The 19,987-nt window shown below is 46.5% G+C and overlaps 1 protein-coding gene across 1 annotated transcript in view; it reads left to right on the forward strand.

Moving 5' to 3' along the window:
* ITSN1 (intersectin 1) overlaps positions 1-19,987 on the forward strand; it is a 94,258-nt gene that overhangs the window by 35,601 nt on the left and 38,670 nt on the right. Inside the window, exons 4-14 of the mRNA XM_029965893.1 lie at positions 96-159; positions 2,332-2,469; positions 3,270-3,385; positions 5,380-5,642; positions 6,650-6,799; positions 6,996-7,136; positions 10,219-10,306; positions 10,478-10,617; positions 14,670-14,794; positions 15,795-16,021; positions 16,914-17,035. Of these exons, the coding sequence (XP_029821753.1) occupies positions 96-159; positions 2,332-2,469; positions 3,270-3,385; positions 5,380-5,642; positions 6,650-6,799; positions 6,996-7,136; positions 10,219-10,306; positions 10,478-10,617; positions 14,670-14,794; positions 15,795-16,021; positions 16,914-17,035 (1,574 nt within the window). The remainder of the gene's footprint in view (positions 1-95; positions 160-2,331; positions 2,470-3,269; positions 3,386-5,379; positions 5,643-6,649; positions 6,800-6,995; positions 7,137-10,218; positions 10,307-10,477; positions 10,618-14,669; positions 14,795-15,794; positions 16,022-16,913; positions 17,036-19,987) is intronic.

A 19,987-nucleotide genomic window follows, 5' to 3' on the forward strand; every position in this document is an offset into this window, starting at 1 on the left:
GGGAGCCAAATAACACCTGTTATAACAAATAACAGATGCTGATCACATCTCTGCAGTGTTGCTTGTTTGTTTGTTAATATTTGTTTCACTTTCAGGTCCCCAAGCCAGAACAATCCTCATGCAGTCCAGTTTGCCCCAGGCTCAGCTGGCCACAATATGGTAAAAATAAATCTGTTCATTGCCCTCCAAACACAAACTGTTCTTAAACCTCTGCACTGGGTTCTGGGGGGTTTTCTCCATTTTCAATCCCTGATAAATCACATGTTTCTCTTTTTCATGTGTTACTTTATCAAACAAAAGCTGCATTTCTGTGTCTTTATTAATATTCCCAAAAGTACCAGGAGCATGTTCTGTGTGATGTTCAGGCAGTTGGGGTTCAGGGAGGGGTTTTTAGGCAGAGCAGATTCCAGCACCCTGTGCCTCCCACATCCCTGCCCCCGTGTGAGGCAGCACCAGTGAAACCTTTACCTTTGCACAGGTTGTACAACAGGAAGCTTAACCCAAGCCACCCTTCCTTTGGGCTTTCTCTGCCTTTTCCATGAGTTTGGAAGGGCTGGTTTCCCAGGGACTGGAGTTACAGATGTTCACAATAAGGGATTTTAAAAGGATTTGTCTCAGCCTCTCTTTTTCCTTTCAACTTGTTGTTTGCTGAGCTTTATGATATTCTTATTGTCATATAGGAAATTGTTCCTAATTACTTTCTCTTCTTTATGAGTCTTTGCTTGCAAACCATTGGAGCTCACCCACCTGAACTGCACTTACTCTCCTTGCAAAGCACTGATGGTTTTGTTATATATTATTAAAAACCACTCTTCCCTTCTCTGTTTCATAACAAAGGGATAAAAATAAATCAGCCCAATCATCCAGCAGATGATTTTCCAAAAAACACTCAGCTTGTTGCCAGCCTTGAAGTGGGTTGTGGGGACAGGGGTCAGCCACCAGTGAACTCCGGGAGTTCTGCACAGAACTCATTCAATTTTGGACATCCAAACTGCCATAATGTCATTTTTTGGACATCCAAACTATCCATGGAGATAAGGAATGGATGTTACAGCTCTTGTTGTCCTAAATGTGGGTCCCTTTCCTGGCCAGTGGAGCCACAGGTGCTGTTCTCTGGGAGAGCAGAGGGTTTATCAGGCTGTGCTGGCACTGAACTCACTCAGACACACAAAGGCAAGTGTGGCCTCTCAGCTGCCCTGGGAGTTCCTGATAAAATGTGGACCCAGGCTGCTGGAGGAGCTGAGCAATTATTTCTTTGCACCCTAGATTTTCATTCTCCTGGCTCGTTCTTGTCTCCAGCCTGTGGAGTTCAGTGGCACAAGCCATGGATCAAATGAGGCTGGAATTGTCTTCCAAATTTAAATCCCATCAACAAAATCCTGTGCCTTGGGACATCAAAATAATATATCCCTTCTTTGCCTTTGATTGTCACATTACCATGGGAGATTTTCCTGCTTGATTGGAGTGCAGCAGGCTAGAGAAACAAATCCTGAGCTGGAAGGGACCCCCAAGGCTCATCCAGTCCAAGCCCTGGCCCTGCCCAGGACACCCCAACACTCCCCCCTGTCCCTGAGAGCATTGTCCAAACCCTCCTGGAGCTCTGGCAGCCTTGGGGCCGTGCCCACTGCCCTGGGGAGCCTGGTCAGTGCCCACCACCCTGTGGGGGAAGAACCTTGTCCTGAGATCCACCCTGAGCCTGCCCTGTCCCAGCTCCAGCCCTTCCCTGGGTCCTGTCCCTCGACAAAGTTTAGGCTGTTAATTTTGTCCAGTACCACCCTAACATGAGCAAAAGCATTCTGTGCATGGGTTGGAGCTCTGGTTTGGGTTGTTACTCCATGATTTTTAATATGTGCATGATGCCAGAGTGGTTTTGTGCTTGTCAGGACCAGAAGGTTAATGGCTTGGATTTCAATGCCAGTGGGAGCTCAGGAATGTGAGGGGGGAGCCTCCAGGGAAGAGGGAGACCAAACCAAAAAGTTCTGCCAAACACCTGAGCTGGTTCTTTTCTGAGTGATGTTGGGCAGTGGATGATCACAAGCTGTTCAGGAGAACTCCCTTGGTTCATGTCCCTTCTCCCCGTGGTGCAGGCAGCACTCAGGGCAGGAGAAGGAGAAGCCATGGCTACAAGGCTGCTTTCAAGGCAGACATCCATGAGAAATGTGGGAAGAAGGGGAGCATATGGGTTTTGCTTTTCGTTTGTTTTGGAAAAAAGTAGTGTGGAAAAAGGAAGTGGAAAAAAATGAATTAATTTGGAACTGAATATGTTAAAATGATGCTTTTGAACGGTGATTTTTAATATTTACTCATTTCCTTACTTTGCCCCTTCCCAAGGAATCTGTCTGATATCGACCAGGATGGGAAGCTGACAGCTGAGGAGTTTATCCTGGCCATGCACCTCATTGATATAGCTATGGCTGGGCAGCCCCTGCCCCCTGCACTGCCTCAAGAGTTTATCCCACCTTCCTTTAGGTAACACTTGGGAACCTCACTCCTGAACTTGTATTCCATCTGGGAAAGCTGTCCTGGGAGTGTAAAGCACAGCAGCCTGAGCAGTGACCCCTGTCCTTCTTGTCCTCTCAGAACAGTTTGGTGGGTGCTTTATGCTGACACACCTTCCAAAACTTGCTTAGTCTGACCATAGGAATCTAAAGCTTACACTTCCTTGGAGCAAATGGAATGTATTGGAATTCCAGACATGTTATGGATCTACACTGTACCACATTCAGCCCCCTTGGTGCAGCTGGGTCTGTGAAAACTGTGGTCACTCATCACTTCTCTTTCTCTATTTCACTTTTTTTTTTGTGAAGAAATGGGGTGGGAAGACAGTCCATTATAATGGAAAGAAATGTTTACATACTGCATGCTTCAGGTATCCTCCTGAAGATTCCCATTGTTCTGTGTATTCCACCTGGGATCTTGCTTTTAGCCTGACTGTACTGAGCTCTTCCTCTGTCTCTGCTGCTTGTGCTGTAGTTTAAAAACCAGCTCCAGACTGGGCACTGGTGAGAGATTTTGGGGACAGGGCTGGACATATCGGGAAGTTTCATGGAGAACTTGGAACTGGGTTTCTCAGGTCCCCAGGGAGAGCTGTTGGGACTCTGGGGAATAATGTTATCCTAAGGGAATGCCTGAGTAAAACCCTCTGAAAGAATATTAAACATCATGAAATGTTACATCATTGCATTGAATTTGGTTTCCTCATTAATCCTGAATAATTTTGGGCAGGCATAGGTTGTCATAAGCACCTGAAATCCCTGTTTTCTTGGCAGAAGAGTCCGCTCTGGCAGTGGGATATCTGCTGCCAGCTCAGTGTCTGTAGACCAAAGGTTACCAGAAGAACCAGCATTAGAGGAAGAACAGCAGCAGCTGGAAAAGAAATTACCAGGTGAGCAGGTGAAAAGAGGGATGTTTTGTGTTCCAGGAGGGATATTTCATGTTTCAGGAGGGATATTTCATGGTCCCAGAGGGATATTTCATGGTCCCAGAGGGATATTTAGTGTTCCAGGAGGGATATTTCGTGTTCCAGGAGGGATATTTTGTGCTCCCAGAGGGATGTTCCCATGAGGCCCCTGCTGGGGGGTTCCACAGCCTGACTGGGAAGTGCTGCCTCTGCAGAGCAGTTTGGGATATGTCAGAGGCATCACCAAGACACTGCTGGGTCCAGCTCCTTCCTGCTTCTTTGTGTTGGTGACACTGGAGGTGGGAACAGGCTCCAGTCTGCTCCTCTCCTGCACTCCCACAGGCAGCACTTTGCATCCCTGTTCCAGGACTGCAAGGAAAACTCTCTGCTGCCTTCATCCTCTGGCCTGGGTGCTCTGTAAAAGATCCCAGTATTCCCACAGAGCCCCATTTCCTTGCAGTCTGTGTAACAGTGGGGGTTTTAGACAACTTCCAGCAGTTCTGGGAAAAGAACAAAGGAAGAGAAAAGGGAATTGGCAACAGGAGAAGGGGACAAACTTGGGAAGAATTCAGCTGGTTCAGCAGCTGTTGGACTGATGTGTCCAGCAGTGTGTGCACACTTGGGAGGAAATATGTGCTGTCTCTTGCCTTGCATCTCAAAAATGTCCATGTTGGGCATGCAGGGAGAGAAATCTGGACTGCAGGGTGTGGGAGTGGGACACAGAGGGTATGAAAAGGAACAGAAGATGAAGTGGGAAGAATAATTTGGAGGGAGGACAATCCCTGATCCTGCAGAGGGATGTCAGGGAACCTTGCTGGAACTGAGGTCACTTTTAGGCCAGTGGTGAGGATGTGGGTGTGCAGGAATCCAGACTCCCTGGGCTCAGCTGCTCCAGAACTTGAGCCATTTCTTTCCTGGCAGTAAGGAGTGATCTTGGGAGAATATCAAGTGTAAGTTCATTCTGGTCATTGGCATGATGGCCTTTTGATGATGTCACTAGCTGAATCCTTGGCCTTGCTCTGATGGAAGTGTTGGCTCTGGGACTGCTGCAGTTATCCAGTGGTCCTGTGTCCTCACACAGGATCACCTGGAGAATGCTTTGCCTGAATTACCTCCACTTGCTGGACTTCCAGACCTGGAAGCCTGAGGAATAGGGATGGAAATGCACACCTTGGTTTCCTGAGGATGTGGGTTTGAGGGACTCGACAGTGTAAATGCTGGCCAGGCTGGCAGACTGAGACAGAGCACAGGAGCTCTGATAGAACACTTAAGGCAGAGACTGAACTGAAAGCTGCCCTAAATGTTCTGACTCGAGGGAACTCGACCCCTCGAGGAAGGGACCTTCATGGGATGTCTCACACCCCGTGATATGATGTGGTGAAGGGAGCTTTTGTCCCAACTATTGCAGTCCAGAGACCTTTGCTTGGAGTCAAAGGGCTGAGAGGGGTGAGAGGAGACCCCCTTGTGTGTAATAGAAAGAGATCCAGCTACAACTCCAACTCCAACTGCTGCATGGGAGGAGAGAGAGACTGCTGCCCTGAAAGTGGAAGGGATCTTTCCTTCTTCCCTTCTGAACTTTTATTGGAGGGAAAAGAGATTTGATCCAATGTAAATATATTGCTTTATCATAGGAGAAGTAGTTAGGATTGTGTATATAATGTATTGTAATATTTCTTTGTGTAATTATTGTAATGTAATTCCCTTCCCCCCATAGTGAGTCCTGTGTTGTGTCTGGAAAACCCCTCTCACACTGGGGTGAGTTGTGGGAGGGGGAATTGGATTTTTGGGGGTTTCAGACCAGCACAATGCCCAACCCCAGAATGACCCGTGGAGCTCCATTACCCACAGTGGGGAGCAGCACCTGCTCCTGCTGGGAGCTCGTTCCACTTGGATTCAACACTCAGACTCACATCATACAGACTGATGTGAGTCTGTGACACCTTCATTCCCCTCTCTGCCCCTGTCCCACCCCCCCCCAGTCACGTTCGAGGACAAGAAGCGGGAGAACTTCGAGCGGGGGAACCTGGAGCTGGAGAAGCGGCGCCAGGCGCTCCTGGAGCAGCAGCGCAAGGAGCAGGAGCGGCTGGCACAGCTGGAGAGGGCCGAGCAGGAGAGGAAGGAGCGCGAGCGGCAGGAGCAGGAGCGCAAGAGGCAGCTGGAGCTGGAGAAGCAGCTGGAGAAGCAGCGGGAGCTGGAGCGGCAGAGGGAGGAGGAGAGGAGGAAGGAGATAGAGAGGAGAGAGGTAACGGTGGAGCAGAGCTTGGGGCGGGGGCTGGGGAGGGACCAGGTGGGAGATGGGCACTTGGGACCGGGCTGGCACGGGGAGTGAGCAACACTGGGAGCGTGAACCCACATTTCTGGGGGCTTGGGGGTAAGGAAGAGTCAGCAATCCCTTCATTTTTCCTGTGGAGTGAACGGGTGAGACATTTCAGTGTAGGACAGCGTGCTCCTGACCTCTGACTTCTTTAAAAATAATAATGATTATTATTATTTGACATAAAGAGATGCTTGAGTGGATGAAGAAAAACCTATGGCATTCATGATTTTCCAGTGATGAGGTGATTTTATAGACTCCCAGAGTGGTTTGGGTTGGAAGGGACCTTAATATCATCCAGTCCCTACCCCTGCTGTGGGCAGGGACACCTTCCACTAGCCCAGGCTGCTCCATCCAACCTGGCCTGTGATTTGGGCCAGGCCTTTAATTTGTCAAAGGAAACACACCCTGGGGAACTTAAAAAGCTCTCATTTTCTCCCACTGCCAAACAATGATGAGTCCAGTGCAGAGCACTTGGCTGTTCTTTGCAAAGCTGCTGGGTGTCCAGTGGTGGAGGTTGGAAAGGGATTTGATACTTTTCTGGAGTGTTTTCAGAGTCTTAATATGAAACAAGTTGGTAAATCAGAAAACTGGACCTTGGGAAACGTGAAAATGAAGGGATTCTCTCTTTAGTCATCTCTGCTGTGCAGGGGAGCCCCACCTCAGTGAGCACTTAAAGCACTGAGCAATTTGTGTGCTTAGAGGCACAGAGCAACCTAGGAGTGTGTTTTTATTAATGGTTTAATTGCTCATTAGAATATTAATTATAACGGCAATTATGAATTATAATAGCAATTATCTGTGTTTAGCAATTATATTTATTTATTTAAATTTATTTTCAAGTTAGATATCATATGTTTTATCGTATATAATTATATAAATCATATCAATTTCCCTTTCTGCTTTATTTTTCCCCTTCTCCTGGAATGCCCCAGGCTGCCAAGCGGGAGCTGGAGAGGCAGAGGCAGCTGGAGTGGGAGCGGAACCGTCGGCAGGAGCTGCTCAACCAGAGGAACAAGGAGCAGGAGGACATTGTTGTCCTGAAGGCAAAGAAGAAAACCCTGGAATTCGAGCTGGAAGCTCTGGTAAGTGATGGATCCCGGGTCAAACACACAGGCACAGTGTGGCAGCGACGGTGTGACAGTGCCTGTGCCATGGCCGGGTTTATTTGCTGGAATTTCGGGTGTAAATGTGAAATAAAAGTACTTTTTAGATCCTGACTCGCCTGACAAAACGTTCTGGTAAAAATAAAACCAGAGCTCTTTTTCCTTCCTTTTCAAGAATGACAAAAGGAACCAGCTGGAGGGAAAACTTCAGGATATCAGGTGTCGGCTGTCGACCCAAAGACAAGAAATTGAAAGTACAAACAAATCCAGAGAGCTCAGAATTGCAGAAATCACCCATTTGCAGCAGCAGCTACAGGTGAGAAAACCTTCTCTGATTTTATTCTTAGCCTTGAATTTTGGCATTGATATCCTGAGCAGAGCTGCCCCAGCATGGGGTGTGCTGTTCCTTGCCCCGAAAGAATCCTTGGAGATAATTTGTCATTCCTGGAAATTAGTGTTCTTCAGACCCATCCAGGAATTGTGCCTACACTAGAAGCTGTGTCTGTGCTTATCACTTCATCCTCCTGGAATCCTGCTGTGGGGAGCAGCAGAGGAATTGTTTGGCCCCAGATGTTTGGGAGGGCGAGGAGAAGGGGGTTTCATGGCGTGGATTTTGCTGGCTGTGGTTGCAGTTTGTGTGCTGGGAGAAAGACTTGACTTCAGTGAAATGGCTTGTGGATGATCCATTTTTAATTGTAAAATAATGAACTTCCAAAGCTGCAGTTCCCAGTGAAGCCAGTTAGTTCCTGGCCTAGCCCTGGCATTGTCCTTTCCTGCTGCTCCATCTGAAGTTCTCTGTGGAATGGAAGTGGAACTGAGGAGGTGCCTGATTTTAGGGAGAGAATGTGCTTTGAGGTTTGTAAAGGTTCCCAGGGGGGTGTAGGATTTAATTTAGGGACTTTTCTCTTCATTACATATTTCATACTGCTTGAAATCAATTCTTGGCTTGTCCTGGGGGTGTCTCAGTGTGTTTCTGCCTCTGCAAAGAGAATCTCACACTCAGGTTAGGAGGGCTCAGGTGTAAAACCTGATTTAAACCCTAATCCTACTGCTCCAGTCCAGCTCCACTCTTGCCTTCCCTGGCAGGTGTCCTGTTGGATTTTTGGGTTTGGAGTGATTTTGTAGCAATAGCTGTGGCTCTGTGGTAATACCTTCCCTCAGGTGCTAATTGATCTCCACCACTGATATTTCAGGCAGTGTCACATGATGTGTTTTTATCCCAAAAACTGTGTCACTGCTTAGGAGAAACAGCCAGATTTTATCTGGGGAGAACCTACAAGATTTTTTCTGAAAAAAAACCCCATTATTTTTTCAAATATTCTGTCATTTTTTCTGTCTCATCTGTAGAGGACAGACTAAATCAGTGGGGTTTAAAAAAGGAGATTTTAATCCTCTGAACTCTCAAAGAGGTTAAAAAGTCAGCACTGGCATTATCTCTGAAGGGTGATGTACCTTCCCTTGGAAATAGTTTAGTTTAATACACTTGAAACTCCCTATGGAAAGATGAGTCAATTCAAAGGAGTAATTATTCTTCAACCTATTAATTAGTTTCAAGAGGGAGCTTCATTAACCTTGTGGCAGAAGTTGTGCACCACTTAATCCTGGCTGATGGGAGTTTGTGCTGGTTACCTGGATCTGTCTGGTCGAGTGGCATTTCCAGGGATGTTCAGAAGGACCCTCCCTTCCAAACCCCTGATCTGTGACTTGCTTATTACCTGCAGGGACTGTTTTTCTCCTTGATGAATCCTTTGGCTCCCAAGGAATTTGAAGAAAACTTTCCCTTGTTCAAGGGGCAGGGACTGGGATTTGATTTCACTGCCATGTGGGACGTTACTCAACTCTTGGACGTTTCTTGTTGCATGAAACTTCAGAGTTAGTGGTGCCATTAATGTCTTTCATCTGTTTCTCCAGTACAAGGAAAGGATGTGGAAAACCATCTGGTGGATGTTCTTGGATAGGTTCTTATTCCAGTGGTTGTCTGTGATTTCAGGAAACAGAATTTGACCTTCATGATCCCTTGGCGTTCTCTGTCCTTACACACTCTCCAAACTATTCAGTGGATTGAGTAATCTGGAGTTGGGAAGTGTTCTGGCCTTTGAAAGCAAAACACCCGAGGTGGTGATCTCATTCCACCCTGAAATGCTGTCCTGGGGCACTTTCTGTGCTTGAAGAACTCTTTCTGTAGATCCTGTTTTGTTTTGACACCCATCCTGCTGTTTGGTCGACCTGCAGGGTTCTCAGACTCCCAGGCCCACGGGGTGCTTTGGGCTGGAAGGGGCCTCAGAGGTGCCCTGGGCAGAGCAGCTGGACAGTCAGCTCTGCTCCAGCTGAATTTTGCTACTTTGGGGATTCATAAAGTCCTTGACTCTGCTGTGCCTCCTCGGGATATTTGCTGGAACATAAGGAGATTACAGGAGGCTGCAATCGTTGCATAATCATCAGATGTGAGCTGAGCACTGCAGAGCCCAGTCAAGGCCTGGCAGGAGGAAAGTGGGACAATCTGGAGCTGTGTCAGTGCAGCCAATCCCATGATCTTGGAACAAAAACCACAACTTTCCGTGGAACTCATGATTTGGGTTGGGAGGGACCTTGAAGCCCATCCAGTGCCACCCCTGCCATGGGCAGGGACACCTTCCACCAGCCCAGGGTGCTCCAAGCCCCCTCCAACCTGGCCTTGGGCACTTCCAGGGATGGGGACTCCACAACCTCTGTGGGACTCACTGTGGGATTGAGCACTCAGGTGACATTTGTTCTTAGGGTGGGGTGATGTCACCTGCAATCCCTCCTGACAGATTGAACCTGTCAGCTGGCTGAGGCCTCAAAAGCCTGCAATTCCAGACAGCTGCTCCAAGGAATTGCTCTGTTTGTCTGGAAGTTGGGGTGTCCATACTCATGATCTTTGATAAAAGAAGCTCTTTCCCCTCCTGCTGCTGTGACGTGTTTGACAACTTGAAGTTGGGGGTCAAGGCTTCTGAAAGGTGTGTGAAGCGGCTCTTCATCCTCCAGAAAGAGCAAGGATTCTTTATGAAACATAAATATAAATGTATATATAGGTATGATCCACCAAAGGAGGAGTTTCTCATCTGCAGGGACCCCTGTAACATATCAGTTCACAATCTTACAACGGTCTGTTGGGTGTGAGAAGGATCATAATCCCCTTCCACAAGCACCAAGTCCAGAGACTGAGGACTCGAGGATTCTCACCTCACAGAGCTCATGTTTCATGGCTTTTGCCCAGAATATATTCCTTTTGAGGGAAAGTCTTTGTTTTCTCTCCTTCAGATGAACTGTAAATATTTGTCTTTCTGTTCCCGATCGAAGTTGTTTGTTGTGGCTGAAGTGACCCCTCACTCACCCCATGCCTCTCTCTGTGCTTGTGTTCCCTGTCCTGGATCCAGGAGTCTCAGCAGATGCTGGGGAGGTTGATCCCAGAAAAGCAGCTGCTCAATGATCAGCTCAAGCAAGTCCAGCAGAACAGTTTGCACAGTGAGTAGATTTTTGGGTGTGTCTCACTTTGGGTGGGACCCATTCCCTCCTCCCAGTGTCCCCTGGAATCGCTTTCTGTGTGTCGCAAGCTCCATATTGAAAAACGGGGCTTTCTGTGACCCATTATTTCCATATAAGGAAATAATTATTTGCCAATGTGTTTAAAACCAGGAGATTCTCTTCTTACCATCAAAAGAGCCCTGGAAGCCAAGGAGCTGGCACGGCAGCAGCTCCGGGACCAGCTGGATGAGGTGGAGAAGGAAACCCGATCCAAACTGCAGGAAATTGATATTTTCAACAATCAGCTGAAGGTAACCCAGGACTCATTAATGACCCTTCCTTCTCACTGTTCAGTGAACCATTTTCTAACTTGAGTGTGGCAAAAAATAACTGAAGTGGTTGATTTAGATGGTCGGGTTTGGGGACATTCTCCAGTCTGTCTTTTGGGGATTTGAGTTGACTTTTATTTTGTTTTATTTTTAACAAAACGCTACTTAGCTTTCCAACTCAGGGTTTGAATCACCTCAGTCTGCAGACTCTCTTCAGGGGTAAATTTGAGCTCTGGTTCTGATTGCAAATCTGAAATTACCCCTTCCTGTGCTTTGGCATCCCAGGAGTGCAAGTAGGTCAAACCTTCTGGAATCAGGAGTTCAAACTGAAATCCTGAATAAAAAAGACTTGATTTCCTCCTGCCACCAGAATTTTACCTGCTGTTCATCCTCCCCTGCTGTCCCTGAGTGTGGATGTCTGTGGGTTGTGGTTTCCTGCTTTGTTGCTCAGTCTGTTGTGAGACCTGTGTGGGTTTTGGGTGTTTCTGCACAAGAACTGTCCCTGTTCTTCAGAGAGAAGGTACAAATCAGTCTGTAGTTACAAACCTCTAATAACATTCATTTTTTCATTAAACATTCCAATGTTAAGGTAGTTGATCTGCCAGTTCCCCTGATGGGTTCTCCTGAAAGCTGAGCAAAAAAATCCCCAATTTCCTGCAAGGTGTCAGAAATTGTGCTGTAAGTGTTCAGGAGGAAAATCACTGCAATAGAGACATTGATGGTTCTGGAGTTGTCTTGGGATTAAATCAGAAGCTTTAGAATGGAAGGTGGGTTTGAAGTTAAGCAACAAATAACTTGTTTAATATTAAAGTTATTAATAACTGTAGGAAAAAATTAAAAGCTGATTCACAATCTGAGGGAGTAAGGAAAGGGAGAAGTTCTGCAGAGTCAGACACAACACAAAATAGGCTCAATTTATACCAAAAGAAAATAGACTGGTTTAAACCTTGCTTAATTAATGCTCGAGGTTTAAACCTCAGTTTATTTTCCTTTATATGTGGGTTTTGGACACATCTCAGTGTGTTGTGCTTTTTGGGTGTTGTTTTTTTAACTGAGTCCTTCCAAAGTGTTTTGCAGATCAATATGACCAAAGGATATTAATGCTAAAATTATGATCAATATCTGATCATAAATCACCCAAACAGTATAAATGGGCAGAGGGAAGAACACTCTCAGTACTTTTGCTTATCTGGAACATCAAGACTTTAAGTCTGTTGCCTGTTTTGGTCACGATGTTCAAACACCTGGATGTGAAGTGTTCCTGCACAGCTCTGTCACTGGTGATTCCAGTAGGAGAGAGGTGGCAGCATCTTCCCTGTCTGCAATCCCCCAGAGCTGTAGGATGGGGAAAAGGGAGGAATTGTGTCTGCCAAGGCCAAAGCAGATGCTTTGGGTCCTGGGAAAAGGGCAGGAAAGGGGTGGTGTGGAAAAACTTCAGTGAACACACAACTGCAGGGCCCTCTCCTCTGGGATCAAATGCTCTGCTTGGCTCAAGGGGAGAAGATCTGGTGGAATCCTTGTATTGTAATCCCTGAAGTATCCCAAGTTCTGTTGCCTTTCTGTCAAAAAGGCAAAATCTTGGCTCAAACAACTACATTTGTTGCACTGAGGTTTTTGTAGCAATGCCTTGTCTGTATATAGTGAATATTGCTCTGCTTTAATTCATATCCAATATCCTGAATGTGGCTGTTGTGACACCTCCAAACCCTCCCTGTTGGTCTGTTTGTGAGTTCAGTGCCAAGGTAATAAGAACAGTTTCTCTCTGTTTTTAAGGTAAGACATTCCTTGTCCTGCCCCCCCCAGGAACCAGCAAAGCCTTGCTGTGTCTCTGGAGTTCCAGTTGTACCTGTACAGCTGGAAGTTGTGTCTGTCCAGGATGAGTGTAGGGCTCTGTGAACATCCAGCTGGAAAAGCTCCATTGCTTGGCTGTTGAAGTGTTCCTAGAATTTTCTTCAGCTGGTTTCCTGTGGAACTGTGGGAGATGCTGGTTCTTCCTCCCTGTCCTCCCACTGGTACTGGGCAAAGCAATGGAGCCCCTCTGTTGTGGGAGATACCCACCAAATCCTTATTTCCTCCTGGCTGACCCAAAGAGGGATATAAATTGGATTTTTTAATCTCCAGAAATGCTCCATCCAGCCCTAGGACTATGATTTCCTCACCATCCAGGTGTGTCACTGGAAAGCAGGAATCCTGAACCAACACCCTGGCTGGGCTGGGAGGGAATAATGGGATCAAATGTCTATGGAAAACTTCAGTGATTACTCAAATGGCCCTGGAGATCCTGCCTTAGCTGAGCAGAGCCATGGAATGCCAGCACAAGCAAAGCAAGGAGTGTCATTGTCTGTGCCAGGGTTGGCAGCAGCACTTAATGATCACATTCCATGTAGTCCTACAGGAAGCTCCCTGCTCCAGGCACGGCTCAGCTGCAGCATTCCCAGTTTTCTACTGGGCAGTGGAAGTGGGATATCTTACATTTAATGGTGAGATAACTTATGTGCCTGCCCCTGGATCCCTGGGAGTGCCCAGGGCCAGGTTGGACAGGGCCTGGAGCAGCCTGGGCTGGTGGAAGGTGTCCCTGCCCATGGCAGGGGTGGCACTGGGTGATCCTCACCATCCCTGCCAGCCCAAGGCAGTGGGATCCTGCCAGCTGGAGGATGTTGGGCACCACAGCCCATGTGCTGGGGGGTAGATTTGCACCTGCACGAGGTCTTTGGTGCAATAAGATCTGGGGTGACCAGGAGAGCAGGACTGAGATCCCCCGAGGTCCTCGTGCTCTGGATGAGCATAAAATAGGGAATGGCCCAAATCCACATTATCCCTGGATTGCAGTGATGTCCTTAGCAGAGTTTTAGTTCAGACCTGGATGGGAACTGATTATCTTCTTAATGGTGTTGATTTCCTTTTCCTTGAATTTAAAATTGAGGATCATTAGTGAAATGAGTCTGAGTGGGACATGAGGATCAACTTCACTGTTTAAACTTTCAAACCTCTCTCAAATGGGTTTGAATCACTTGATATTTAGTTTAGTTTGTACTGTAGATCAACTTCACTTTTTTTTTTAAACTTTCATCCCTTAATCAAGTGGGTTTGAATCATTTGATATTTGATTTTATTTTTTTTCCTCTTATGCAATTTTTGACATTTTGGTCAGTGTGTGAGGATTTTCACAGGAAACCTTCCTGTGGCTGGTTTGTAGATTGGGAATTTCTGAAAAACTGTCCAAATACTTTCAAGATTAACTGTTTCGATTCCTGCCTGTACTATATTTTCATTAGAACATATCAGTTTTTCAAGGTGAACTATTTTCAGGGAAAACCCTTAGTTGTCACAGGTAAAGTTATCCTTTTGCTCCTTGGAATGCTGAGGAGTTTAAATGCAAAATTCCAGGCTATTCCAGATAAAATTTGTATTTGTGTTAATGGAGAAAAGAAATCTTGAGAAAAATATTATGGTTTTATTGTTATTTATATTCTAAATTTTTCAGGGATGTCCTCCCAGTTAATTAAAGAAGAAGTGACTTATATATGAGTGAATACTCTCTGTACCACAACTCATCCCAAAGGCATTCCTTAGGGAACTCAATCTCCTGAGTATAAACCAATCCTGAAGGTTCTTTAATAACTCACCATTCACTGGAAAATAAAACTGATTTAAATCACCATTCACTGGAAAATAAAACCCATTGACTGTGTTGCTGTTGTGAGAGCTCAGAAGGCAGATTTTTATATGGAAATTATTAAGTGAATTCAACAAACCAGCAAAGAAAATAAAACAGAAGTGACTTTTCAGATTAAGCTTTTTAGAGTACCATTTAAAGACCTTCTTGTTTCTTAACCTTTTAATATCTCAGTTAGATGGATAAAACCAGGAAAACAGTAAGTGGTGTATAGACCTTAAATATCTGCCACTGCAGATAAGTTTGGACAGAGATCCCCAAACATTTCCAAGTGTTGCTCCTTCCCAAGGGAATATTTGGGGCTGTTACTTCTGGGTCCCACAGTGTATATTTTCACGTTTTCCTTCTTTTTCTCCAGGAGCTGAGAGAAATCCATAACAAACAGCAGCTCCAGAAGCAGAAGAGCTTGGAAGCTGAGAGGTTGAAACAGAAGGAACAAGAAAGGAAGACAGTGGAGCTGGAAAAGCAAAAAGAAGCTCAGAGGTAACAAAAGGCTTTAATTTGAGCCCTTAATTTAAACCTTGACACCTCTCAGAAAATATTCCTGTGAACTCAAAACTTCAGGGATTGAGATGAGATTTGTGCCCTCTGGTACCAACCTAATGCTGGGAAGGTGGGTGGGTTGGCCAGGAGGAGGAATTTCCTGCTGGAAAGGGTGGTGAGGCCTTGGCAGGGGCTGCCCAGGGAGGTTGGAGTGCCCAGCCCTGGAGGTGTCCCAGGAAGGCCTGGCCGTGGCACTCAGTGCTCTGGGCTGGGGGACAAGGTGGGGATGGGGCACAGGGGGGATCCATGGGCTGGGAGGGCTTTTCCAGCCTCAGGGATCTGGGATTCTGTGAGGAGCTCCTGTGAGAAGCAACTTCTTCTCATGCATTTGTCCCTAATTTCATAAGTCTGAAGAAAGCCCAGAGGTGGAAAAAGGTCATGGAACAAACCAAAGCACACTGGGCATCTTTTATATCTTCAGAGTTACCTTTACTGGGGCAAATTGTTTCTAGCAGAGCACATTTACCCTTTCCTTCTGTTGACTTGTCCTCTGTTGGAAGGACTTGTTAGCTCTGGCAGCTGGGAGTGTGGAATACTCTGGATGGTTCTGCAGGGGTGTTGTGTGAAGCTTCCAAATGTGTTTCCCCCTTGCCCCTCAACAGCAAGATGAGGAGTGTCACGTGTTCTGATTCTTGCTTTTCCCTTCTCATTGGACTATTCTGAGTCCTACTTAGGGATGTTTGTGGCCTTGGGTTGGAGTGAGATGATATTTAAGGTCCCTTCCAACCCAAACCATTCCGTGATTCTGTGATCCCACGAATAATTGTGTAAGGAGATGCTGGGGAGGGGTTGGTGACTCATCAAAATCAAATTAGCTCTTCCAGGGAATGGAAAAGCCCTGCAGAGGACCTTTTGTGCCATAGATCACCCCAAAGGACAACTGACTGGGATGGTCTTGGGTTTGAGTGGCTTAAAAAGCCCCCCCCTGGTTTTCCAACAGGCGAATCCAGGAACGGGACAAACAGCGGCCGGATCGGGGGCAGCCAGAGGAGGAACCTCAGTGGCAAAAAAAAATTCAGGAAGATGAAAAGCAAAAAAGGGAAGAAATGCCTAAGAAGAAGGAAAGTGAGGAGAAGGGGAAGCAGGAAATGCAAGAGAAGCTGAGTAAACTTTTCCAGCCCCACCAGGAGCCAGCCAAGCCAGGCCAGGCTCCCTGGTCCAATGCAGGTAGGGTCAAACACCAGGAATGCTGGTGGAGAGCCTCTGGAACAGCTCTTTTCTGGCTTCCCATTTAATACAGGAGGATGTTATGTTTCAAGACTGGATTGCTAGTCTTAGTGAAGTAAATAATGGGCAGATTGAGCTCTAGACTCCAAAAATTGTCCTTTTAGGCATCACTATTGTCCCTCAAAGTCTGGGTTTCAGCAGAGTGTAAAGCTGGAAGTGTAAAGGATGAGATTCCCAGTGCCAAGTGAGGAGAGGTTCTCAGCTGGAAGGGGCTGGAAGATCCTGATGCAAGATGTCAGAAATTATTTCTGTGTTTCCTTATTTTGCTGTGCAAAATGTACCTTGGGGGTTGTTAGAGCAGCACCACCGTGTCCCGGGGTTCCCCTGGTCCCTCTCCTGCCTTCCCCAGGAATGTTGTTCACTGATAAAATGACCCGAAATCTAAGATTTAATCCCCCTCTTTCTGCTCTGCACACAGTCCCTTTTTGTTTCCATTTGTGCAGGGAGCAGAGGGCACTTTTATGACTAAATCCTGCCCAGAGGGGTTGTGGATTCCCCATCCCTGGAGTGCCCAAGGCCAGGTTGGACACTGACCTGGTGGAAGGTGTCCCTGTCCATGGCAGGGGCGGCACTGGATGGGCTTTAAAATCCTTCCCAACCCAAACCATTCTGTGTTTCTACGATTTCCCCTGATGTTTAGAGGAGAAAATAGCCAGAAAATTGTCTTTAAATCATACATTTTCACATATAGGGCACGAGATACTTCCTGCAGACACTCCCAGTTCTGCTCCTTTTTCTCACCACTTTCCCCTCATTTTACAAGTGTTTAAAAATAAGGGGGTTTGATTATTATTTTTTTTTCCTTGTGTGTGTTTTTTTTTCCTTTGCTCAGAAAAAGCTCCTCTGACCATTTCTGCTCAGGAGGATGTAAAAATAGTGTATTATAGAGCTCTGTATCCTTTTGAGTCCAGAAGCCACGACGAGATCACCATCCAGCCAGGAGACATCGTCATGGTAAGGAGGGATTGGGATGTTCCTGCAGCAAACCAGTTTTGCCCATGTGTGACTTTAAGTTGTGTAAAGAAAGGAAACTTCAAACCTAAAAATTTGGTGGCAGGGATGTTGATACAGAACAATCTCCAATTTTTTTCCCAGTCTGTTGTGTCGAAGCCTAAAGCAATATTTGCTTTTGTCTCTCTAAAATTAGAGATTTACAGGGAAAATGTCACTTTTCCCAGGAATATGTGATTTTAAGGAGCACTTCATGCATTTTGAAGAGAGATTTGCAGGGAAATACCATTTTTCCCAGAACTGTGAGAATCTAAGGAGCACTGCACGCATTTTTAAATAGAGATTTGCTGGGAAAATAATATTTTTACCAAAAATAGGTGATTTTAAGGAGCACTTGACACATTTTAAAGAGAGACTTTGAGGTCATGCAGATCTTTTTATATGTTCCTTTTGGATTTGATTTTAGTTTACTCTCCCACAGTGGGGTAACTACTCTCTGTTCTCTTTATTTAACTTACTTTTGACAGTAGTTAAACCTGATTCTTGGGGGATTTCTCTCCTGCTCTGCAGTAATTGCTTAACTGGGCTGCTCTTTTAGGCAAACTGATCTAAGTCAAATTGTGAACTGTGTTATAATTGTGCCTTGCTTTGAATCTTTGCTTCCCTCTGGAGGTTAAAAGGGAATGGGTAAGTGCTGCCTGACTCCAGGAAGGCTCTGGAATTGCTCCATTTCCATGGACACACAGTTTGTCCCCGTGTAGTTCTTGAACTCCCCAAGGGTCCAATTAACAAACTCCTTCACTTTATCAAAAGTAATTAAACTGCACCAACCCAGAGCTTACTTTTGATGCTGCATTTGTGCTCCTTGACCCTCAGTCCTTCCGTGTTTGTTGTGTCCTGTGGTTCTCCCAGGCCCAGGGGGTGACTTTCCTGGGAAAACAACCATTTACAAGCTCACATGTTAAAGTGGCTCTGCCTGGTGGTACCAGTGCAGCTCTGGAGTTGAGCAGCTCTCCAGCCTGGAGTGTCCTGGGTGCCACAAAATCACCATTCCTTGGAATAACCAAGGACTGGCACGGGCAAATGGAGCACTTCACCACTGGAACCTGAGTTTGGACCCATTTGAAACCCAAATTTTGACCCATCTTAAACAAATTCCGTGTCCTGATTTCCATCTGGACAGGAGGTACCACCCAGGCTGGGACTGAGCAAAGAGCTGAACCCAGATCCGTGGGCTGGGACCAGGCTGGGCTGCAGAATTCCTTGTGGCAGGAGGACTTTAATGGATGTAGAGCTTGTAAATCACCTTGACAACAGTGTAAAGCACTTTTACACTGGGCATGAACCCTGAGACCTGTCTGGGTGGGAATGAGGGAGAAGGACGAGGGTTTGTTGGGAAGGAGGAGGGTTTGCCAGGCTGAGGAGGGCTCTGCTCTCCCCCCTCCTGGGATGTGTCAGTGACCTGGATCTGGCCTCATGGATTGGAGAGTCAGTGGCTTGTGGACTCTGTTTTTTAATCCTCCCACTTTGTAGTTACAGGATTTTGTATTTTTCTTGGATTTTGGCTTTCCCTACTTCTTATCTTTCAATGTGCTTTAAATGTCTTCACTGTGAGCTTAGACTGATTTTAATCCTGTCTGTGACTCAGCCAAGCTTCTGTGTGGGGACAGATATTATTTAAAACAAATTCCTAATGGCAGTTTCTCCTCAGTTTTGTTGCTTATTGATTGTTGGAGTTGGAATGAGTCTTCTCTGAGACACACGAAGAGTTCTCAGCTGTGACTAAAGTACAGTTGAATAAATAAAAACTAACCCCCCCACACTATAATTCACTGTTCAGGTGTACATTTAATCTCTAGTTGTATTTTGGAAATAAATATTCTGGGATTGTTGGTCGTAGGGACTTGGGGATGGTGGGTGTAAAAATATAAGGAAATTGGGAGAAATGAATTTTAAAAAGGTTCAGAGGAATTTGTTCAACATTCCAGTCCTGTGCTGCAAAACCAGATGTGACTGGGTATCTTATATGAATGAGTAAGAAACCAGTTTTGTTATGAATGATGAAGTTTAAATTACCCTTCAAAGTGCCTTTTCCTGAGTGTTCCTGGAGAACTGAGTGGGGTTGGATGAGCAGGAACCTGACTTTCCTCACAGGCTGCTTTGGGAGTTCCTGTAGCTTCAAACCCCCTCAGAAGAGACATTCAATTAGCTGGGTTTAAAACCTTTTGGTTGGGTTTTTTCTCCTTATTTCTGAAAACTCTCAGTGGTTTCTGTCTGACTGTGATTCGTGTCAAAGATGCTCTTTTTGGAGCATCCCCACACCAGGAATGTGGCTTTTCAGTGCTGTTCCTCCTGTGTGTCGGTGGTTGTGGTTCCTCCCTGTCCCCCTGAGGGAGTCCCACCTGGGTGACTGTTCTTAGTGTGCAGATGATTCAGCCTGGCCTGGGGTGCAGACAGTCCCTTTCTCCCAGGGTGTGACCTTCCCTCCCCCTCCTGCTGCTCCATCAATCCCAGGTGCTGCTGCAGTGGAAATTTTGCTCTGCACTGCAGTGAGAGCACATGGAGCTGGTCAAGCACAAAGTACCTTTATTTCTGGTTTGCTTTGAGCTGGCAGGGACTGAGCCAGAAGGAGGGCCCAAAATAAGGAGAAATAATGGGTGGGTTTGCACCAAAAGAAAGGGGTGGGATATTACAGGGGGAGGGAAAAAGTCAACAACCAGCCCCAGGCAAAGGAATCTGTCAGGAGCTCAGTGGGGTATTCCAGGGACAGAAATCCTTCCATGGGCTGGGCTGATCCCCCAGCGTGGGCAGCAGGGCAGGGGGGGATTGGGCCCCTCTGCCCCTCAGGGGAGACCCCCCTGCAGAGCTGCTCCAGCCCTGGGGAACAGCCCAGCAAGGACATGGAGCTGCTGGAGAGAGGCCAGAGCAGGAACCAAGAGGAGCCCAGGGCTGGAG

The sequence above is a fragment of the Manacus vitellinus genome, unplaced genomic scaffold, assembly GCF_001715985.3.
Source record: "Manacus vitellinus isolate BGI_N305 unplaced genomic scaffold, ASM171598v3 scaffold_122_pilon, whole genome shotgun sequence".
In the NCBI taxonomy this organism is placed as follows: domain Eukaryota; kingdom Metazoa; phylum Chordata; class Aves; order Passeriformes; family Pipridae; genus Manacus; species Manacus vitellinus.